This window comes from Haliotis cracherodii, unplaced genomic scaffold (genome assembly GCF_022045235.1).
Source record: "Haliotis cracherodii isolate W230 unplaced genomic scaffold, xgHalCrac1.p SCAF_16, whole genome shotgun sequence".
NCBI classification, from domain to species: domain Eukaryota; kingdom Metazoa; phylum Mollusca; class Gastropoda; order Lepetellida; family Haliotidae; genus Haliotis; species Haliotis cracherodii.
This window is the reverse complement of record NW_027266271.1, coordinates 16,309,763-16,334,882: the sequence shown is the minus strand read 5'-3', so window position 1 is coordinate 16,334,882 and position 25,120 is coordinate 16,309,763. Positions and strand designations below refer to the sequence as shown.

Below are 25,120 nucleotides of genomic sequence, written 5' to 3'. Positions count from 1 at the left end.
AGAGACTTAAACGTTTCCTTAGAAGCAGAGTTTCTCAGATTCAAAGGCAAAGAGTTAGCATACAATGCATTGCAGTAATCCAGTTTGGAGGTTACAAGACATTGCATCAACAATTTAACTGTTGGAGTATCAAGTAGATGGCGGACTTTACTGATGTTATAGATGCTATGGTAGCATGCTCTGCTGGTTAGTGAAATATGAGTGTCCATGGTCATTGTCGAATCAAAGATGATTCCCAGATTACGGGCCCAGGCAGATGGGTACACAGTGGTGTCACCAATATGAAGGTATACAGAGTCAGGGGGAAGCTTTCCGCATAGAGGTAGAAGAATGTTTCTGGATATCTCCAATTGGCAGGATGTAAATTGTGAATAGCAGAGGTCCAAGGACTATATGAATAGGCGTAATGCGTTAGGGTTTAGGTCATATTCTGCAACCTGTCACGTCAACAGACTCAATCATCACATTCGCACTTATCAATGTGAAGAATCGAACCGGGGTCTTTGTCGTGAGAATGAACCACTGTACTACTCCAAGGTCCCGCCAAGTACAAGACGAAGGCACAGAGTTATGGCCCTTCAGTAGTGGTTTGAATCAATGGTATTTTGTATCTAAATATTAAAGAAAAGTCACTTTTTTTTCAGACCAACCAGCTGGCAAATGTCAAGGGGACAGAGGCCATGAGCGGGAAGGACCTCAACTCGGGCAAGGTGGAGGGCATCACCTTTGTGTCCGACACAGACTGCAAGACAAAGCCAGGTCACGTGACTACTCAACTCAGCGCTGACATCACTTCCGCCACATTCACACACGTGCTGGAGTTCCTCTATACGGGTAGGCATTGGTTTCCCCGTCCTTTTATGTGAGAATTTGTACCTGGGTGATTGGATAAAGGTAATTTTGTTTTAGGAGCAATCAGCAATATGATAACTTTATCGAGACTGTTCGGGCCGGGCAAACCTGTTGATTGCACTATCTGTTCCTTGGGTATAGAATGGCAGACACTCAACCATGTCCCTCCATTTTAATAACGATCCTTGTTCTGATTACTTCTCATGAGTGAGTTTGTTTTAGAGGCGACTAACGGGATCAGGTGGTCAGGCTCGCTGACGTGGTTGATGCATGTCATCGTTTGTTTTTGTCTGGTCCAGACTTGATTATTTACAGACCGCCGTCATATAGCTGGAATATTGCTGAGTGCGGCGTTAAACAACAAACAAACAAATCAATGTATTACAAAACATGCGGACCTATTATTGAGCTAATAGGTTACACAACACCTCGTGATTATTTATTCATGTTTATTGCGACTATATACATGTACATATGTAACTAGGGCAAAATACAACAGTAAACACATACTTTGAGCATAAATATACATCGTGTGCCAACACCTTAATACGTATCTATATTATCCAAGTTAGTGATTGAGTTGGGTTGACCACTGCTTTCAACAGTATTTCAGCTATATCTCGGCGTGTCAACTTGATGCGGGAGAGAAATATGAAGTGGCGCCCTACGTTAACCGCTTCTGACATACCCACGAGCACGGGTATGGTGTTGGCAAACCTAGAAACATAATCAAGGGGAATATTGGATTCGAACCCAAGATCATAGGTTTCTGGTTCTGTGGCGTCTTGAAAGCCCTGTCATCCTTGCTCCCGGCTCTAATGACAAGCTGAGGGACCTGGGGTCCCATTCTCACACACGATCATAGGTTTCTGAGATGTCTTTCTGACACAGGTTTCTGCACAGCGAATTGTCGGGCCTAAGGCGCAAAATACCAAAAGAAATCACAACTCATTAGGACATTGGTGACATTACTCAAAGCAACCATATCACAGCTATATTACAGCTTCCAAAGTTTCAAGAGCCGTGACAACTGTTGAAAATACGTCACGTGAATATATACTACTCAAAAGAAGTTAAAGAACACCCAGTTTTTGTCATGTCATCACAGATCAACTTTAGTCATATGAACAAATGGCATGTTCTTTAACTTCTTTTGAGTGGTTCATTAGTTTTGTCAGTTGAAAAAGATGGTGTCAAAAACTGTGAGAACAGCTGCACTGATGCAACCACCAGGTTTGTAAATGCCACTAATACTAAATTCTCCACATGTCAACATGTCGCTGGAACATGACGCGATCCACCGTCACCAACTCGTGTTATTCCGGGACAAGCCGAATAGCTTCGTTATGGCCACGGAAAGGGACGAGCGGTGACGAATGTGGGGAACAGGTGGCTTTTCTGCCTCTTCGTGCTGCACGTGTTTCACGCAAACCAAACCGAGGCTGACACAACAATCGCTTCCCATGACGTCAAGTGATGAAAGTAATTTCCGCGTGATTACTCTGGCAGCTCAAGCTTCTTGTGACGTCAGAGTCTGTTTATGAAATTGTTCACATGACTGAACATGTTCCTCCTAGTTTGGACACCTTCTTCTCATATTCCTCCACTTCGTTGAGGTAGGCCACTGGCGGCCATTGGTTCTCCTCAACGTATACCTTGTTGTCGCCTTTCAACATGATGAACTCTGACCTCTGGCAGAACGCTATGTAGTTGGACGAGATGAAGTGCAGGCACCATTTGGACAGCTGCGCAGCGTTGTGGAGCTACAATAACATGTAGATTCCTACAGTTAGTTAACGATTAGTTTAACATAAAAAATACATGAAATAACCCGGGTCTTCGCCATGACGACTGAAAATCGTAACCTCTGTTACTCGATCGCCCATAGTGAATGATTAGTTTGGTTAAACACCACTTAAACAGTATTTCAGTTGTCTCCGTTGTCAGCTTCTTGTACTCAACGTGATGTAGGTCTAAGACGGGAAACACACAAGAAATCGATATGGTGCTGACAAACCAAGAAACATAATGAGGGTGAATTTTGGATTTGAACCAACGATCATTGGTTTCTATCACGCCTGTGACGCAAGTTTTAACCGCAGATCGCAATAGTGCCTTTGAAAGCCTGGTCTCCTGTACCGTAAGACCCGTGAAGATCCGGGGTATAATAGGTCTTCAGCAACCCATGCTTGCTGTAAAAGGCGACTATGCTTGTTGTAAAAGGGGACTAACGGGATCGGGTGGTCAGGCTCGCTGACTTGGTTGATGCATGTCATTGTATCCCAATTGCGTGGATCGATGCTCGTGATGTCAATTACTGGATTGTCCTGTCAAGACTCGATTACTTACAGGCCGCCGTCATATAGCTGGAATATTGCTGAGTGCGGTTAAAGAATAAACGAACAAACAAACAAACAAACAAATCGTCCCAAATAAATAAAAGAATGTAGTTTTATGATAGCACAATCGTGTTGATTTTTCGAATCCCTACCTGTGCTGTCAGCAGGAGGCCGATGACGTCAATGTCAGACTTCTCGATATTCTTGGTACAGCTCCGGTCAACTTCCTTGGTGATGTACAACTCACACAGGTTCACGAGGCGAGGTTGACAGTATTCATCCGCTAGGACTAATATCCCGACCGCATCACCACCTTCAATCGGGGCGTGGTCCGTGTAGATATACTCCAATAACGCGAGAAAACACTCGCAGCTTGTGTTTGGAACTTTCAGCTGGAAGAAAATAGTTACCCATTGTTATGTTTCAAGAGCATGTACATGGCATATCCCAACTTCGGCTATACGTTTAGGCGTGTTTGAATGATATACATTTTTATAGGGTGATAGCAAATAAAATTTCTACCAGATTTCACATTTAAAGTCAAAGCACAAGACAAACTGTGTCTATCTCCAAATACCCTTTCAATATACACAAATACTTGATCCATAAAATTACATAACCATATATAATTTACTTACAGAAAACGTGACTCTTGAGGTGTATGTTTACATCTATACAATTGTCTCCACACATGGTAAACGACTTTAACACTCTACCTGATTCATGACAAATCACGTGTAAATCACCAAATCTATATATGAATATACAGTCGAATCCCTTTGTCTCAAACTCGGTTGTGTCGAATGTACGTTTCAATCACTAATATGTGTATACATCTATATGCGAATACGGGGCGGTAGGGTAGCCTTTTGGTTAAAGCGTTGGCGCGTCACGCTGAAGACCCGGGTTCGATTCCCCACATGGGTACAATGTGTGAAGCCCGATTTACGCGTTCCGTCGTGATATTGCTGGAATATTGCTAAAAGCGGCGTAAAACCATACTCATTCACTGACTGTTTGCGAATACGAGTTACGCAGTTGATGTAAACACAAGGTTTACGAGGACATACCTTGCACATTCCAGACTGAAAAGCCTCCATGAAAGTACCTCCAAACATGGCGGCCATGACGTCACATCGAGACATGAGGACAACCTTTTGCGCGTACACCTCGATCCCTGGAACAGATGAGATCTCAACACTCACACAGTTTTCAGAACGGAGAAGATTCAAGGTTACAAATCATTTGAACCAATAAAAGATACGTTTTCCTGCCTCGGCGTGAGTACGGGGGTGTTCATGCGATTCTAAAGCATTTCAACTCCTATGAACTAGCTTATAGGTTTTACTGCCATCTATTTCATGTGAACAGAATGATGCTAAGATGCCAAGACAACCAATAAGAATAGATTTACCGTCCAAAGCAGTAAAGAAATACAACACTAATATACAGGTCTAAAGTTATACATGCTCGTTACAATTTGCAATGGATTATCCCTCGTTCTCACCTCCAATTTCGAAAACGACATCAGCTGCATCTGGTTGGTTGAAATAAAGCTCCTTCATCTTGGCCGCCGTCTCGTCGTTGAGGAAGGTGCCGATGCTGGGGTTGAGGAAGTCTTCCTCGTTCAACACGTTGCGACAAATCGTCACCAGCTGGGGAAGTTTAAAGATCTTGGCCACCCTGATGAGGTCATCCAGACGTTCATCACTGACATCATCCGGCAGTCGGGGAGTTCCTGGAAAACCAGAAAGAGTGGATCATGTGGTGTACATCTTTAATATCTGGCGCTAGTTTGGTAATAATGGGTCCCGGGTCCCACAGCTTGTCATTAGAACTTGGCAGGATGGTTCGGTTCGTTCTGGAGAATCACGTGACTACACAGTGCCAGAAAACTATGATCGTGGGGTCGAATCTCAGATTCTTCCTGAAGAAGTTTCCAGGTTTCTCAGCACCATGCTCGATCCTACACATGGGTTTCGCCAAGGTGTTTGTTTGTTTGCTGTTTAATGCCACACACAGCAATAGTCAAGCTATATGACGGCGGTCTGTAAATAATCGAGTATGGACAAGACATCCAGGGATTGAGATCATGAGCATCGATCTACGCAATGGTGATACGATGACATGCATCAACCAAGTCAGCGAGTCTGAACACCCGATCCCTTTAATCGCCTCTTACGACAAGCGTAGTCGCCTTTTATGGCAAACGGAGGTTGCTGAAGACCTATTCTACCTCGGATCTTCACGGGTCTGTGTCACTTCTTACTTGACACGCCGTAATATAACCGAAATACAGTTGAAAGCAGCGTTAAAACCGACTCACTCATCAGAAGCAATCAGAAGAAGGATCGTTGTTAAAATGGCGGGACATGGTTGAGTGTCTGTCTTTATGTACCAAAGGTACAGATCGTTTCTGCTGCGATCAGCTGGTTTGCCTGGCCCGAACCAATCTCATTAAAATCAGATCTTAGTTCTAGCTTCAGCTAAACAAAGAATCTGAGGACATCCCATTACGGGTCACGTCAGACCGACCTTGCGCGAACTTTGACCGACCAATGAAATGACCAATCAGAAGGCAGCTTTCTCGTCCTTTACGGCACTAATTTCCAATTGACGACTATGCTTCAAAACATATTTTGACAAATTCTCGATTACAAATTTGAATCCTGAACAAAAGAACATTCTGGAATGGCCAATAGATGGTCTAGAGTGTATGGATTCACTCGTTAAACCCGTAACTATCGTTCGGAGTTAAAGTTTTCGAGGTTGCATGATTAGAAATCCCATTCCGACTGTCACTTTCATAATCTGGTAAGCGATGCTCTGATTGGTCGGATGAAAGGTCGTTCTGACGTGACCCCTAATGGGATGTCCTCATATCTTTGCTTAGCGGTAGCGAGAACTGAGGTCTGATTTTAATGAGATTGGGCCGAACAGTCTCGATAAAGCTGTCATATTACTGATTGCTCCATAAAACAAGATTACCTTTATCCAATCACCCAGGTACAAATTCTCTCATGAAAAGACGGGGAAAACAATGCCTACCCGTATAGAGGAACTCCAGCACGTGTGTGAATGTGGCTGCAGGGATGTCAGCGCTGAGCTGAATAGTCATATGACCTGGCTTTGTCTTGCAGTCTGTGTCGGACACAAAGGTGATGCCCTCCACCTTGCCCGAGTTGAGGTCCTCTCGGCTCATGGCCTCTGTCCCCTTGACCTTTGCCAGTTGGTTGGTCTGAAAAGAAAATCGACTTTTCTTTAATATTTAGATACAAAACATCAAAGCACCAAAACATTCAAAGCACTACTGAAGTGACATAACTCTACCCCTTCGCGTTGTATTTAGTGGGACCTTGAGTGGTATTGCGGAGCATCCCCACGACAACAACCCCGGTTCGATTCCTCACATGAATACATTAGTGTCCCCGGCGTGATATTGCTTGAGTTTTGAGGATCAGGGTTAGAATTGGTCTTCCGCAACCCATGCTTGTCATAAGAGGCGACTTGCGGGCTCGGGGGATCAGGCTCGCATGTTATCGCATCATATTGCTTTGAACGATGCTCATGCTGTTTATCACTGGATTTGGTCCAGATTCGATTATTTACATATCTCCATCATATAGTAAGCTTGAATATTTCTGAGTGCAGCGTTAAACAACAAACAAACTCAGAAAAGGTAAGACCACACATGTATATCAAGCTTCTCGGGTACGAGAGTGAGAAGGGTCTGTTCTTGGAAATGCATCAGACACCGGGTATGCATTCAACTACACAATGAACCAGTACCTTTCTAGTAAATGGCAGCTGCAGGATTTGGGCGAAGAACTTTGAGGCTGAGGACAACAGGAGCTTGTGGGCGTCCAGTTGATGTCTGTCCCCCAGGAGGAAGGTGACGTCCGAGAACTTGGGGTCCTCCAGGAGCTGGTACCAGTGTTCAGCAAACTTGGACGTCTCTATCTCCGTCCACGGGGCCAGGCCTACAATGTTTCAAGCTGGTTATGCGGTCACGAATATCAATACAACCAGCTCTTATACCAGTTATTTTACAATATTGTTATATTTCATGTATATTTTTCTGTTGTCAGTCACCGGTCAAACGGTTTTTTAAATCCAATATTTAGTTGCGTACTTTAGCAGTGCTAGGATACCCTGATTGTGAGATGGAATTTCATATTCGCCCTGATCATACACAGCCATGCTCATGGGTTTCACCAAAGTATATACGCCTGAGACCTGCTTCACGTCCGGCCTCCATTCTTATGTGAATACCCACTGAAATCATGTTCAACCGGCGTTCGGCTAGTGAAGATCCGGTGTAGATTAGATCTACAGCAACCCATGCTTGCTGGCAAAGGCGACTATGCTTGTCGTAAGAGGCGACTAACGGGATCAGGTAGTCAGGCCGGCTGACTTAGTTGATGCATGTCATCGTATCCCAAAAGCGTAGGTCGATGCTCATGATGTCAATCATGGATTGTCTGGTCCTGACTCGATTATTTACAGACCGCCGTCATATAGCTGGGATATTGTTGAGTATGGCGTTAAACAACAAACAAACAAACAAATCAAACGGCGTTCAACCCAACTGACTCATCCATTGTTCATTCAAAGGGAGATAACTAATAGCGGACCGTCTAAACACAAAAACTGCACTGTTCTTTATGATTTCAATATTAATCAACCTTTTCCGGATATTGTTAGGTTACTATTTGTGTTTGAGATTACATACCTGCCGGCGGCATCACTGGTGGGAGAGGCATTGGTTTCTTGGATCTCCCGAACATCATTCGCTTCGGGACAGCAGGTCTGTTCAAAGCAAATCTGATCTGAAAAAAGGTATATACCCATTATACACCAATTTCACTAATAACACTCCAGTCATGTTAGATCTATGATGTTATGTCCAAACAAATATCATACGAAATGCTGGCATACATATTTAGTGAAGCGTCAGTAAAAGGTCACTTACGGCTCCCTCTATACACTCCTTCAGTCCTGTCAAAGCCAGAGCACTTGTGTCAAAGTACTGCATTCCAAGTGACTTAGCTAATGCTAAGCCTTCTTCATAGGACACTGCTGTCTTATCATTGACGCCTCGACGTAAATCTGAAATACGACATACGAAACTACGAGATTTTGATAATATTTGACAAAGATGGTGTTCAGGTAAATAAAACGTTGACCACTTTGATGACTCCAACGAGGGATATATGGGTCAGACAAACCAAAAATCTAATCAGGGCGAATAAGGGATTCAAAGCCACGATCATAAATTTCTGGCAGGTCTAATGGACGCAACTATGCAAAACGAATTGGATGCCTTATGAAATGACAACTGGGCCACCTGTGTCCGATTACCCATATACCCCTGTGTTTTACAAAATGGTAAATATCTAAATTATGCATTCATTCGAGTTTTCCTCCAAAATCAAGCTAACACGCCGTAACTGACAAACCATTAAATGGCGTTAGACAAACTCACTCTCACACTAAAAGTGTAAGTAAATATCAGATATTATTAAAAACATAAAGTTGGTGGATCGTCAAGTAGTAAGGGAAAATGTATGAGAACCTGTATTACTGACCTGTCTTGCAGCCGACGATCACTTTTGGCGTGTTCGGGCAGTGATGCTGTACTTCAGGGTACCACTTCTCACGGATGTTCTCGAAGGAGTCTCTGTTCTTGACATCAAAACACACGAGGAACACGTCGGTCTGGGGGTAGGACAATGGGCGCAGCCGGTCATAGTCCTCCTGGAGAATAAAACATACAAAAAAATATTGCTTACTTCAAAACAGAAAACATACCGTATTTCCTCCATCAAGAACCTTGGTTCTATTTCCATTATTTCCTGTTTTCCTGTTTCGCCCTTTTTTCTTACTTGTGCATGTTTTACAAAATGTTGGAGACTACTGATGCATTTTCTCTGAATGAATACGCTATTTTTTTACTGAATACTTATTATTTATATCAACACTTTCAGCATTCAACAATCTTTGACAGGTCCAAAATATAGATCTATTAAGTCACAAGAGAGTCAAGCGCGATGATGTAACTGGGATAGCGCTAACTGTGCCACTGCTAAATTTATACGCAGTTGTCAAATAAATGTGAAGATGATGAGTGAATGTTGTTTGATGGCTCAGTCAACACCATTGAAAACTCATTAAAATCAGATCTTAGTTCTCGCTACCGCTATCTAAGATCTGATTTTTATGTGATTGACACCATTGTATCTATATCATGGCAACTTTAAAATATGAAGAAAATAAATGATAAACAGACGCGCATATTCATTGAGTTAATCATGCTTGATTGCTTTACCTGCCCGGCAGTGTCCCAGAGACCCAGGTTTACAGGCTTGCCGTCGACCATGACGTTGTAGCTGTAGTTGTCAAACACCGTCGGGACGTACTCACTCGGGAAATTCCCCGTGGTGTAAGCAATGAAAAGACAACTCTTCCCAACTCCACCGTCACCGACAACTACAAGTTTGATATTCTCCATTTTACTGCAAAAACAACATGGAGGAAATAGTAAAGGTAACAGTTAAAACAAGACAAAACAATTAAATCAATTCTATCATTCAATAATCAAGAAAGATAGAAATAGAAATAACAGAAATACTAGTATTGTGATTTTCGCGACTAACGGGATAGGGTGGTCAGGCTCGCTGACTTAGTTAATGCATGTCAACGCATCCCAATTGCTTACATCGATGCTCATGATGTCAATCACTGGATTGTCTGATCCAGTCTCGATCATTTACAGGCCGCCGTCACACAGCGGCGTTAAACAACAAAGAAACAAATATTGCCAAAAAATCACTTATATTCCTCAAATGATAATTATGTATACATTCCCTTTTTCCTTGCGACAACATAACTTAGATAACATATCATTTTAATATAATATTGAAAATGGAATGCTACAGTTTTGCTTTTATTTTACAGCGAAGCAAGAATGTGTATCATTAAACTGATAAATCTCAACAAACTTGCTTCGAAAATATAATGCACATGTAATAAAATATGTTAACATCACATATACTTACGAGGTTATATCTCCCAGCACCATATCACACTGATTGAAAGATGTAGTAACATATGAGGTGGATATTATACCTTTATAAACCCGCGATGTGAGTTAAAAATACCAACCAATCGTGATAGAGTCTCCTGTTACTAAATTTAGATTCTATTTGCGGACATTCGTCAAAGGAAGTAGATGGCGCTGTAACCTGTCATGGCCGCCTCCTAGTGTAAAGTTTGACATTGAACCCTTTGCTGAACAGTTTGTGGCTGCACAGTATTCAGTATGGCATCATTGGTCGTTGAAACCATGCAGGCCGAACTAGGGGGTATGATCCAATATTTTCTTAATTGATTTTTTATCTGTGCGATGGCTGGTGTGGTAAAAAACAATAATGAAATGGAGAATATTTCGACGGTTTCGCACACCCCAATGCTGGGGGCCCGAAGCATGCCATGTCGGCGTGATTTCCTTTCATTAAATCTTCCCGACGCACATCTCCCGTCATCTTACACAAGTTGGGAAAATAAAGAGAACCTCAGTTTTTAACGCTAAAGATTTCCGAGTGAGCGACAATAACTGTAGGCATACACTCAGTTTGAGTTTGCGACCAGCTGATCGATGAACATGATGAAAGGCATTTATTTCGGTTCCATGTTGTTCTGGAACAGGGGGATGGACTTCTTGTTGCCAACTTGAAGCTTTTATCAGTGCAGTTAGCATCGACTAGTAGAGTTGTCACCTCCGATTTCTCCTCTCCTAGAATTGTTCTATTATTGTATCCTTATTAACTTAGAAATGGGGAGTAGTGCACTTTACCGGGCGCACTTTTTCAGATCCAATTAGCGCTTGGGGGGCTCGAACGTTAATTAGCCGACGCTCTACCACTGGACCACAGACGCTATCACATGTAATCAGTGCTCGTTTAACGGGTCATTAGAATCCCCATTGACATGCATGCGTAATTCAGTAAACATTCCTCTTTTCTTGAAACCACACCCGCAATTGTTTATGTCAACATGACCGACCAAAGGGATTCACCGGATTAACGCTTGAAAAGGTTAGAATTTATGGCTAACCCATGCCAAAGGCAAGCTAACCCTAATGACCTAAAAGGGGTTTTGGATCATAAAGACGTGTAAGTATCCCTAAGACCGAAAACGGGTGTTGGATCGTGAAGCGAGAGTCACCAGAGCGTGAGGCACGGTAACGGTATAACGAGACAGCAGTGGCACTATAGCGCGGTAATTGAGTGGATGGTAGAGCTCGGGCTGCGCCCGGTAAACTGCATTGTTGCCTAGAAATGTCATCAAAACATTGGCTATGACATCTGTTAATCTCAGAAACCAGTGTGATGCTGAGCCATTAGAATTGAAAGTAATTAAATATTGGATTAGACTTACATGTAAGCCACATTATCACTTCCCTTATCAGAGTTACCGGTTGCTAGTATCTTTAATGAGTAATGGCAAACACGCATAGGCATCAGATGTCAGAACACTATATTTTCTTGTTGTTTGTCCTGTGTTTGGATTTCCGGCCTACCTTTAGAATAGTGTACCACAAACTTTTCAAACAAGTGACATTACCCTATGACGTAATTTGTAGTTTCTTGTTGCAAGTCACACAGGCGAAACAATGCCCTGTGACGTCAGGGGTCATCGAGTGTGCATATAAGCTCCTCCCAGTGATCTATCATCTCTACACGCAATGTCATTGAATACGCCCAGCAGTGAATATTTGTTTACTAAATATAACCTGCGGCAGCGCATTTTCTAGCAAGCGCTAGTTTACGAAAGCACTTTTATTTTATATATATTTTTTATTTCATTTTTCTCATAATTCAAGTGGCTAAAATTGTTATAAATGGGAACAAATATACATATATTATTTTTTCGGTTCATTAATTTTTCATTATTATCCACAAGAATGCAGTTTATTAAGGATATTATATTGGCGCTGAACAGTGTGAACACATCCTCATGTCACCAGTGTTAGGGTAGGTTACCCCGAACTCTATCCTTAGCCCTTGGATCCCCATTACGATCAATCACCCCTTCACGATCATTAGGATTGGGTACCTGTTTAGTGGCTATTAGATTTCCCGAACTCTATTTTCAGCACTTGGATCCCCTTTGCGATCAGTCATCCCTTTACGATCATTAGGGTTAGGTAGATCTACCCGTTTAGTGGCTATTATAGATTCTATAGGGGATCCTAATATTCTTCACACAAAAACATCAAGTAAAAAGGATGAAATGGTTTTGTGTCGAATGCTTTGGCTACTGGAACATTCACACAAGCCACTTTCACCGGCTAAATTTTTTCAGTACTAATTCAAAAGCGAACTCACCGTTGTGTCGTCACTAGCCATGCTCATGCCTCCCTTGTTCCTTATTATTATCCATATCATCCTTACAGTGTTCCCTACCACACTTTTCTGTCACAAAATCCACACGACGAATTATTGAATACCGTGTCATTCATGCGTGATCGCGAGTTCAACGTCTGACGCCTGCAGCCGTTTTCAGTTCGCGTCATATCGGATCATTCCTCACCACTCGGTATCTTGTAGATTACGGAATGAGACATGTGTGCCAAATGGCATCATTCGTAAGTGTCCGTAGACTAAAGTCAGGACACACCATGCCTACTCGTAACCTTCGTAAGTGTCCATCACCTATTCGACCCTTTTGTTTAGTTACGTAACGTCGTAGGCATGACCAGGTAAAGTTGCACTTTGTTTCACAGTGTGGATGTAGCTCAGTCGGTTAGCTGTCGGGCTAACAATCCGAAGGTTGCGAGTTCGCGTCCGACGGATTCTCACAAAGACTGGTTGCTTGTCTTTGAGACATGTGACCTACGGCAGAGATCGTCCTAACGAGAAGTTGTGGTACTGTATTCTGAAGGTGCTCGGGATTTCCGAAGTTGTTGGGGATAAGTTATCATATGTTTCTACCTTTAAACAAAGACTTGTTAATATCTTCATTCAAAATTGGTCGGAAAGCTCTAGATCCTCAAACTTTCTTTCACATTTTGCCTCCATTAAATATGTGGTTGAAACTGAGAAATATTTAACATTAAATGCTAAATCCCTTCTATGAGTGATTTAAAGTTTAGAATTTCTAGATCCATGGAAGACGAGATTCATGCTCTGTTTATCTGCGATGCCTTTGATTCCCAAAGAAAGACATATTTGCCACATTGAGAAAATACTTACGTAAGTCACCAAGTAATGTACAATATACTAAACTCAAATGATTTAAATACAATTAGCCAGTAGCCATCTTTATGAAACACATTGTCTATAAAATTTCAAAGAGTGGTTAATTTGGCAAATAAATACCCTGTCAGTCACTTGACTACCAACTTTATTCTGTTCACTGAATTGTAGTCTGGGCCCCAAGGCCGAAATACTGAATAGACATGTCTTGTTACAGCCACAGAACCCTGGCCTGACAACGCAGCTCTTTTCCAGCCATATCAAGGTAACTCTAGTTTTGCTCATTTTTTATATTCTCAGTCTTATTTGGGGAAGATTATTTATCATCCAAAGCTGGCTCCCACAGGAGATATCACTTGGGTGAGATCAAGTGATATCTACATTGTAGATATCGCTGCAATGAAATTGCATCACAATGCTTTGCAGACCATTGTGATGTCACTGCTTACCATGACGTCACAATCAAACGACATCACTAATGGCTCTGCTACTGAACATGCTGAAGCTGTAAGCAGTACTTTTTACACATAAGACACTGCTAATTACTGCCTACAAACTGAAAAAGTTGGAAGAATGATGTTGGATGATAAATAAAATCTCACAATTGTCGTCTTTTGATATCAAATATATCAACACTCGATAAAAGTGGCAAAAGTGGGGTATCCATGTTAAACTGGACTAGTACAAGCAGACACATGCACATCACAATGCAAGTGTAATAATCTTGAACACAATATTATTCCCCATTTCACATCACAAGAGACCTCCTCCATGGTCTAGTGGTAGAGCGTCCGCCCGGAGAGCAGAAGGTCAGGGTTCGATCCCCGGCCGCGTCATACCAAAAGACGTTAAAAGATGGTACTTGTTACCCTGTCTGGCGCTCGGCATTAAGGGGCTAAAACAAGGACTGGTCGGCTCTGAGTCAGTATACTGTGTCTGAGTGGGGTATTCATGTTAAACTGCGGCATGATATCTCAGTGTGCTAGCACTATAAATCGGCATCAGTCCGAACTAGTACAAGCAGCCACACACACGTAGATGCACGTCACTATATAAGTGCAATAACCTTGGACGCGACGTTAAATCCCATTTCACCTCACCTCACCTCACCTCACCTCACCTCACCTCACCTCACCTCACAAGAAATGTGTCATCAGTAATCAGAATCAGAGGTTCATCATCTACGCATACATATTTATAGTACACGTTAAAGTATCACCCTGTCTTGGATTAGATTGAGTGTGCTGGATATTATGACCTATATTCATTCTATTCATCATGATTCATGGAGTGAACATATGATTATGTCGACAAAATTCTCAATTTAGTTGCAGTTATTCTGCAAATATGTGAAATAAGCTAGCTCATGCAATGACAAATAATGTATAGCCACATGTACCCAGATCAGTCTCAGATGAACTCTGTGATGAAATTATCAAAATTCTGCTGTAAAATTATCAAAATTCTGTTTCTAAAAGTCTGTGGTAAAAACACCCTTACCCTCAACAATTAATACAAACTCATTTTATTTTGTTTAAAAAATTTAATCTCTTGCATTAAGACATGTTAAGACATTAAATGATACAAATATGCATAGAGTCACTATATATTTATGATGAGATGTAAACATAGTTTATGTAGTCATACCACAAGAACATTTGGGTTGAAAGTGAGAATTAATTTTTTCAAATGCTGTCTTATTGTAGGGTTAATTATATATTGTATGTTGGAATTGCTTGTTAAATGTTTGGGCACCACTCGAGTGCAAAAAGCTTGAAAATAATGAAAATTAATGTATTGATTGATAAGAAAGGCAAATTCTGCAATGTTTCTGCAATTCAGCGGAAATTTACGTTTTCTGCAAATCTTTCCGCTAACACAGAATTGCACAATTTGTCTAGGACTGCTCGATGCAATATGAGCTTCAAACTGTAACTAGATATTTTTCTGTCTAGTTGAACAAATCACATTTCCTGACTATGCCCAGTGTCTGGGTGTGAAGACATTTCTTCACATGTGCGGACTCCACTTCAATGTGGAGCTGCGGACTAATGCGGAGGAGATGTCTCCCTCAGGTAACTATATCCACTGTTCCTAATTATGATTTGTAGCCACCAGCTCCTGATATAAAACCTTACGCGGGACACATAAAACCCCGGTACCCCTCATGATCCTGCTACAACAAATATATCTTACCCACATGTTTTAATTTGACATTGTAAAAAATTCAAACAAATTCAAAACTTATAGGAAACAGCTGTTCATTTTGATAATATTTGAGCTGAGGTTAACTTGTGCTATGTCACGAGACTATCATTGACTTGGAAAAAGCCTGCAGCTATTTGCATGGAAGTAGGGTATAAGGGGTTTATTATGCATCTCAGAAATCCATGTGCAGCCGAACTTGCTCTTGGCGGGGTATAAGGGATTTGTTCACCCACTGGGAAATGTATTTCCCTCCAGGGAGGGATATATGATATTTAATCAAGAACACATGGACCTATCAGATATCATCATTCTGATATGGAGGTATGATAATAAGAGTTGTTCAGGACGAGGAGATGTCTCTCTCAGGTAACTATCCCCACTGTTCACATTCAGGATTGTTCCACATTAGTAGATGGTGCTTGTTGTTACCTTGCCTTGTGCTTAGCATTAAGAGTATTATACAAAGATCGGTCGGCTTTGAGTAGACTAATCTCTGAGTGGGTATTCATGTTAAACTAGGGGGGCGTGGTTGGCCCAGTCGTCTAAGGTGCCACAATTCGCTGTGCACATTTGCAACCCTTGGACATGCCAGAAATCTTTGATTGTGGGTTCGAATCCAGGTTTGCCCCGATTTTATTTCCAGGTTTGTCAGCACCATACCGGCCCTCGTGGGTTTCACCTAAGTGGTAAACGTCTAAGACCTGCATCACTTCAAGCTTTCCTCCCACATTGAGCTGACACGCTGTGATATAACTGGAATACTGTTAAAAGCGGCGTTAAATCCAACTCACTCACTCATGTTAAACTGTGGCATTTTATCTCTTCGGGCTATCTTTATAAAACAGGCATAAGTCCGGACTAGTACAAGCAGCCACACACACATGATTCCATGTGCAATATACATACAATTATCTTCGTAACATTAATTTGTCCCTAGATATCAGTCTCAACATTGTTAGACTTGTTACAGAGTTAGCTGGATCTCTGTTATGTTCAGGCAACATGCATGGTCCTGTCATCTCCTGCACTGTGAGTAACGTCCCTTTGGCATGCTAGGATGTCATGATCGTTGGTTTGAATCCAAGACTGCATTGATTCTTACCACTGGTTTGTCAGCATCGTACCCTTTTTCATGTGTTTTACGAAAGTGGTAAATGTCTAAGACCTGCATCCCTTTGCAGTTTGGGCTGTCCAGATGCATTTAGCTCACAATGACATGCCAGGATATAACTGAAATAATGTTCAAAGCAGTGTAAAACACAACTCACTCATTCAAAAATATGTTGAACAGGTAAAGTTCCCTTCATCCGTGTTGGAGCCTTCCTTGTGTCGGAGCTGGATCCCATCGTAGCTTTTGTCAACACAAGGGTTGGTAGAACAGTGTTTTCTTACATGTTTAGGACAAAATAATGTTTTAAAAAATAATATGCTTATCATGATGGTTATACATTTAAAATGTTAACTATATAATGATTTTGAGGCCCTATTCCTGACCTTTTTTATATTCATTTTGACAACCAGGAAAAGAAAAATATCAAACAAAAGTGTCTGATTTTGATTATATTTGAGTATCTTGATAACTGCGTGATATATATTCTTTATGAATTCTTCAAAGTAAATCTGATGATGGTAACATGGTTAACATTGGAAGGTTTTAGACATTTTGCCTATTTGAAATTGGCGTTCAAATAATTTTCCATCTTACCTCCCCGATTTTGACATAACAGAAACTACCGGTATATGTACAAACTGATAATATTTTTAGGATGACGTTACCCACAATACCTTGTGGGGATTCTTGGTTAGATCAGACAACAGATGCTTGTTACATATGGAAGTTTATTGGATCAAGTTGTTAGATTTGATGACTTAGATTATTGGTTGTCACATTACGTTGCTCATAATGTCAGTCACTGTTTCTTCTGGTCCACACTTGAGTATTTACAGACAAGCATTATATGGCTGGAATATTGCTGAGTGCAATATTACTATAGATAAAACAACATAAAACAGTAAAATCAATAACATGTTGTTGTTTTTCTTCTTTTTTTCCACATGTAAGTTGGAAAAACAATAATAATGAATGTTTAATAATCAAGGAGCAAAATTATTTCAAATTCAAACTAATATATATTATATTTTAGGGATTCCAGTTAAGCGGGCATCTTGATGAACAAGAGAAGTCGGAGATGCGAGCATACATGGCTCTGGTTGACAACCTGCTGGTGAATGCTGAGGTTAGTACAGGCATGTGTCTGGGGTTTCTGGGGAGAAATAGGTCGCCAGTTCCCCATTGTTGTCGTGAGAGTCGACTAACACAGATATTGTGTAGTCTTCTGTGGCACATGTAAAATGTTGTTCATGCTATCAACCACTAGTATATATTACCCTGTGAACACCCTGGCTTGATTATTTACAAGCTGTCGTTCTGAAGTATTGCTGACTTCCGAGTCACAACATGTACTTAGTTTTAAAAGGTTTGAAAAAACAACATCTGATTGGCTCAAGAACCCATGCACCTTTCATATTGATAGTACGATCAAAGGTCACCCAGGGGGCACCTGACAAGACATCCTGTCATTGTCTGTGGATATGTCCTCAGATCTTGATTCAGAGAGACATATGTAAGTAAAAGACCTGGGTGCAATTGTTCAATGCAATCTTAGCGTTAAGATGATCATATCTCTCATACCTTAACATAGAATTAATAGTCGTACCGCTAAGGTTTTGTACAACAAGGTCCTGATTTCACTCAGATTGTGTTCAGTCAGTTGAATGCTGGGAAATTTGTTAGTAAGCCAAGGGAGGTAACTCTAATTATTGTTCAACATTGAATTATTTACATGTGAATGGCGAGTAAGTGATCATGTGTATGTTTTCATTTTCACACAAACAGGGCAGTATTGATTGTAACTGGTTGTATTGTTACTTGCAATCAGCCCACGTGATGCATTGACGTTCAATCAATTATCACTCCCCTAATGATAACTGTCTGCATTTCAGTTACACCTGGCCTGGTGTGATCAGCAGGTGTCAGAAGAGGTATGTACTCCCTAGTCATACAATCCATAACTTTTGTTTTTCATGTGAGGGAAAGTATTACCGATGTGATAAGCCAGTCCAATAAATTTGGTATCATGATCCAATAAATGTGCAGACCCGTGAAGATCCGGGGTAGAATAGGTCTTCAGCAACCCATGCTTGCCGTAAAAGGCGACTATGCTTGCCGTAAAAGGTGACTATGCTTGTCGTAAAAGGTGACTAACAGGATCGGGTGGTCAGACTCGCTGATTTGGTTGATGCATGTCATCGATCCCAATTGCATGGATCGATGCTCATGATATTAATCACTGGATTGTCTGGTCCAGACTCGATTATTTACAGACCGCCATCATATAGCTGGTATATTGCTCAGTGCGGCGTTAAACAACAAAGCAACCAAAGCCTAGTCTTGGCTTGACTGCAGGAAGATCTCCCTGATCCAGCTGACGTTTTACCGACTAATATACTGACCAATGTAAAGCGTTTAACCATTCTCACTCATGTTGGATGTCTAGGTAAGCAAGCCTCGTTATGGGTGTATGCATCCATGGCCCCTCAATCGCCTCCTGCCATTCAAAAAGCAGAGGGACGTCCGGGCTCGACTCAGCAGTGTGGGATGGGGCAAGAAGACTGTGGATGAGGTAAGAAATGGCTTGTTATCTCCAATTCGAATTTTCTAGTTTTAATGGTTGATACTTGATAACTTGGCAGGCCATGATGATGTTATTTTTTTTCAGGCCATTGCAAATTATGGACACCCCATCTCCTTGCTTGTCCAATGACCCTAATCCAGAGCTCCAGATAACTTTTTGACCAATTGAGTTTTTACTTTAGGGTTTCTATTTTAATTGGGTTATTACCAATATTTTTTCACTCATCTATTCATAACTCTGTTGGGTTTTCCCAAAAAAGAGTGAACATTTTAAGATTTAAAAAAAATGAAATAATGTTTTAGATGTATATAACCATGATAACTGTTCTAAATATACAGGCTTGACTTGGAAAGTAAATTAGCCTGAATTGTGTTTCGGAAATTAGCCCCCTTGTACGCATGCTGAAAAATCTTCATTGGCTATTTACGAGTGCTGTTTTTATACATTTGAGTTTTTCATTTAATGCATACATTTCTGTACACAAGTTTATTGAAAGTAATTGGGTTTGAATATTTTGGGGGGGGTATTTTACGCAAATACGCTGCTTGTCTGTAGCTCTGCTATTGCAAATTATGGACACCCCCCTATCCCTGCTTGTCCACTGACCCTTATATCCTGCTGGATCGTGTGTGACCTTGGTGATATTGTGATCAGGGTGCCGTTGTACAATGCGATCTTAGCGCTAAGGTGATCGTAACTCCCATACCTTAACATAGACTTACGACAGTCGAAGCGCTAAGGTTGTTTTGTACAACGGCACCCAGGTGTACAGAACATGTCTGTTTGTTGCTTTGCTTCCAGCCATTCAACAAGTACTGTAAATCTTGAAATAAAGCATCTCAAAATTAATACAACTGCTGACCTCGAGCCAAAATGTGACTCAATATCAATGTGACTGCCCCCTTCCCATACCCTGTGGAACGATGCATATCCTTACCTTAATCCAATCAAACACAAATAGCACCGCTCATTAGTGCTGAGTAGGTGGGCACTGGTGGCCAGTCGTCTAAAGCGCTGCAATTCGCTGTGCAGTGTTGCGTCCCTTGGGCACGCCAGAAACCTATGATTGTGGGTTCGAATCCCAGTTCGCCCCGATTATGTTTCTAGGTTTGTCAGCACCATACCTCATCTCATGGGTTTCACCAAAGTGGTAAATGTCTGAGGCCTGCATCACTTCGGGCTTTCCTCCCACATTAAGCTGACCCGCCGTGATATAACTGGAATACTGTTAAAAGCAGCGTTAAACCCAACTCACATGCTGTCAATCACTGGATTGTCTGGTCCAGACTCCATTATTTACAGACCGCCGTCATATAGCTGGAATATTGCTGAGTGCGGTGTTAAACAACAAACAAACAAACAAACACAAGAGGTGACTTACAGGATCCGGTGGGCGGTCAGGTAGCCTAGTGGTTAAAGCGTTTGCTCGTCACGCCAAAGACACGGGTTCGATTCCCGACATGGGTACAATGTGTGAAGCCTATTACTGGTGTCCCCTGCCGTGATGTTGCTGGAATATTGCTAAAAACGGCGTAAAACCTCACTCACTCACTGCAGGATCTGGTGGTCAGGCTCATTGACTTGGTCGGTGCATGACATCGTATCCCAGTTGCAGAGAACAATGGTTATGATGTCAATCACTGGATTGCCTGGTCCAAACTTGAGTATTTACAGACTGATGTCATATACCTGTACTATTGCTGAGTGAGGCATTAAACAACAAACAGTAAAACAAACTGTTATTATGTCTGCAGGTGTGTGACGACGTTAGAACCTGCTGTCAAGCACTCTCAGAACGACTGGATAAAAAGGCTTACTTCTTTGGAGACAAGTAATTATCTACTATTGGTGTAATCCTCAGGACCATTGTCACAATCTTACCTTGAAATGTCATACGTAGAATTAAAATGCTTGTCAATAGACTAAATACATGTAGAAACATTGTAAAAATGAGGATCTTTATTCAGATCTTTTTTACAAGATTACTCTTTTATAAGGTCTCCTATGCTTTTCATTAGAACAAATAAATGCATTGTTAAAAATGAGGATAGAGTAGTCATCAAATGAGATACATTCAAGCTATTTTAATTTTATTCTGTGATTGGGGCTTTTGGGGCTGGTCAGTCATATCTGTGAAACCAATATTGTTTTTTAAACAAGTCAACATAATACGACCACTTTTCTTCAATTGTAAGTTGCATGTACCTGTTTGCAGACCAACGGAGCTGGATGCCCAGGTGTTTGGCCACCTGTTCACGATCCTGACCACTGCACTTCCTGTGAGGAGATTTGCCGAGGTTATTGAAGAATACAAGAATCTAACCACATTCTGTCAGCGGATAGATGAAAAGGTCTTCAAGAAGGCAGGACACACGTTTTGACAATGCAGTCTTCCCCATTCCACTTGAAACCATTGTTCTTTGTGTGACTAGATCCATGCCATCTGGGCATATCCATGAAGGTGTTATTTGTCTGGACATATCCATGGACGTGTTATTTGTCTGGACATATCCATGGACGTGTTATTTGTTAATATGAACATGACTGGAATGTACTTCTTTGTTAATTTGTGTAGGTGTAGAATGTTGAGGATAAGACACGTATCAGAAGATTTGGTTTGAAATGTATTTATTCTGACTTATAAACCGAGAAATAACGAACAAATGTCAGAATAAATTGAGAATATATACTTCTCAAAACAAGTTAAAGAGCACCCACATCTGGAAAGCTGTGTTGAAATACCTACCAGTCATGACAGATTAACAGTCATAGGAAAAAATCAGGTGTGCTCTAACTTCTTTTGAGTTTTATATGTCAAGTTTCCAGCAAACAAATACTTGAGTTGTTTGTCCCTTATACAGCAGTAGACTCAACTGGTGCCTGAGTGACACATAAAACACAAGCTTCCTTTGACAACAGTGAGCTTGCTGCGAGTGTGGAGGAAAGTTGGGGAAACCATTCAGATGTGATAGCACATTTCAGTTTATGATAAAATGATACTTTGTTGCTTGATTCAAATAGTAATTTCTATGGCTTAAAAAAATAAAAGAATTGGTTCTCAGGCAATGGCTTTTGAAAATATAGTGCATGCTGGACGGTGTGTTCCGTTTCCAGAGTAGAACTCAAAAACTATGAGAGATATCTTACACATAGATATGTCAAGTGGTGAACTGCTGCCTTTTGATAGTTTGGGATTTTTGAAAAATTTATTTTTCAAATTTCCATGGCAATGACTTTGACTTGAACAGAAAATGGCATTAGTGTCGTTTCCGGAGCAGATCTTGAAAACCGCACAACATTTCTTACCTTGCACACAGCTTGACATGTCATATTGGCAGGGGATATGACTATTTCATGCTTGTTTTGGTTCAGTTCAAATATTTGTCCCCATTCTCATCCTTTGTGCTGGCAGAACTATACTCAGCCCCATCAATGGGACAATCAATGACAAGGTTGGCCTTACTCTTTTCTTCAATATTTCCACTGACACCGTCGCATACATTATGCCAGTCAATGTGACATTAAATGTCAACACCCTCATTCACTCAGACATTATATTTTTCAGGTTTAAGATAAGATTGAATAAGATAAATATTCATAGTTATAGCATGTTTCCAGTAAATTTCCAGCATCTAATTCTTGAAACTGAGTCTTCATAACGATCTGAAATTCATAGAATATAAAGGACGATTACTATAAAGTATTGTCTTATTTTTGGACATATTTTACAAAAGATATATCCAATGAGATATTATTATACAATGTATTCCAATGTTTTACCTTTTGATGATATTTGATGGGTTTTGATATCTGGACATTACAAGCATGGCTTACTGTATGTACAGTCAGTGAATGGACCATGAGGAGACAACTCTTCATGTACTGCTATCAACTTATCTCCCTTGTAAAAATTCCTGTGAATGGATTTCGGTTTGTCCATCCTTCAGTAAGTACAAAGCATTCCTTGTTAATGTCATATGAATAGATGGACATGGTTTGTGAATGTAGTGTGTTTGATATGTATGTCAGTAGTTGAAAGGGGAATGGTTACAGGAAATATCGTGGAAAAATAAAGAATTTGATTTTCATTGTCGTGCCATTATTTGTTTTGTAAGAAAAGTATTTTTTTTGTCATGATTCCATGACAAAGCTGACCCTATGGTAAAAAAGTGAAAGATATTTACAAACATAAGCAGTATTTAATACTACCAAACACAATTTTGTGCGAATGGAAAAATATTTTATGACAGATAGTGTAAAAAAACATAAGACATTTCATCAATATGAATTGGTCAGCTATCTTATTGGTCTGCAACAGGAACTCTTTTCGGACAATAGTTTAATTTCTTTGGTATACATGGTAAAGCAGCAAGCATCTCCAGTAGTGCAGAGGAGGCCTACTTTAATCATGTTCTTAATAAGTTCAATAAGTATGTTTGGTAGTCTAAAAATATATTTCAGAGTTTGATTCCTAACATGGCTGCATATTGCACTAAATTAAAACATCCAATACACACACACTCCTTGTTATTTTCATTTTTCATTGAGAACAAGACGCTCATGTTTAGGTACCGTCTGCTGTTCTTAAGAACCAATAATGCTGTTTCTACATAAATAAAGGCTTGTAAGCAGTGTGTCATTCTCTAATTTATCAATATTACAAATACATGTTCTCAGTCTTCCTTTATTCAGTCATCACCCCAGCAATGTGTAGACATGTGTTTAGCTGGTAACCTGATACACAACCCATAGGTACTTCTCTGTAAGGATTCTGGGGCAGAGTGCCTACTTGTACATCACAAATAACCCACCATGACGATGATCGTGTGTCCTGGCTTTCATCCAAACCCGATGATGTAATCTTTCCTCATGCTAGCCGTGGATCTATGCTCATGATATCAATCACTGGATTGTCTGGTCCAGACTCGATTATTTGCAGACCGCCGTCTTATAGCCCGAATATTGCTGAGTGTGGCGTTAAACAACAAACAAACAAACCTCATGCTAACAACCTGGTTTATCTAGTCCTGGCTTTCATCCAAACCTGATGATGTTGATCTTTCCTCATGTTAACATCCACTGGTGTGTTTCGTCCAGACCTCACTATTTACATACTTGACATACATGTACTACTCTTATAATACAACTGCAGTAGAAGAATAAATATATATCCACTTCTCTCACAGGCACTGGTGCAAACATACCTCAGTACTTTGTACAGGGGAAAATTTTCATAAGCTTTCGTCTGAATTCAACAAGAAAACTCTCTTTTTTTTCTTTCTTTATTTCCATCACCAAGAGACATTTCTCCTATTTTGACACAAGAGCTAACTGACAATCACAAATCTGAGTAAACATTACTATTTACAACAAAACACATAGATATACATACTGATGTAAACATAAATGCCGCCGCAAGAACAGCCATCCCCGATCACCCCCAAAAAAACACCCCGGTGCCAAAAGTGACTCCACTGGGCTCAAAACTGGTGAAAACCATGTGAATGGATCACTGACATGCAGTAATGGCACCAGGCATTTATGAAGAGTGAGTGAGTATGGTTTAACGCCGTTTTAGCAATATTCCAGCAATATCATGGCGGAGGACACCAGAAATGGGCTTCATTGTACCCATGTCGGGAATCGAACCCGGGTCTTCAGCGTGAGACCGCCTCCGTGGTCTAATAGTAGAGCGTCCGCCCGGAGAGCGGAAGGTCCGGGGTTCGATCCCCAGCCGCGTCATACCAAAAGACGTTAAAAGATGGTA

General features: G+C 40.9%; 2 protein-coding genes across 2 annotated transcripts; one reads left to right on the top strand and one right to left on the bottom strand.

Annotated features, from left to right (window-relative positions):
- Positions 1-1,302: 1,302 nt before the first annotated feature.
- Positions 1,303-10,309, bottom strand: LOC139463877 (rho-related protein racA-like). The gene is made up of 11 exons (XM_071245287.1): positions 10,250-10,309; positions 9,520-9,706; positions 8,780-8,948; positions 8,164-8,300; positions 7,924-8,020; positions 6,981-7,171; positions 6,240-6,429; positions 4,699-4,929; positions 4,262-4,368; positions 3,344-3,583; positions 1,303-2,615 (listed from the first exon to the last, which is right to left on the bottom strand). Exons 1-11 carry the CDS (start codon positions 10,270-10,272, stop codon positions 2,403-2,405), a joined length of 1,785 nt encoding a protein of 594 aa, XP_071101388.1. The 5' UTR covers positions 10,273-10,309; the 3' UTR covers positions 1,303-2,402.
- Positions 10,310-10,441: 132 nt separating this feature from the next.
- LOC139463419 (metaxin-2-like) lies at positions 10,442-23,441 on the top strand. The gene is made up of 9 exons (XM_071244677.1): positions 10,442-10,555; positions 13,668-13,715; positions 15,406-15,525; positions 16,950-17,026; positions 17,803-17,895; positions 18,662-18,700; positions 19,216-19,341; positions 21,108-21,184; positions 21,569-23,441. Exons 1-9 carry the CDS (start codon positions 10,513-10,515, stop codon positions 21,732-21,734), a joined length of 789 nt encoding a protein of 262 aa, XP_071100778.1. The 5' UTR covers positions 10,442-10,512; the 3' UTR covers positions 21,735-23,441.
- The last annotated feature ends 1,679 nt before the right edge of the window (positions 23,442-25,120 follow it).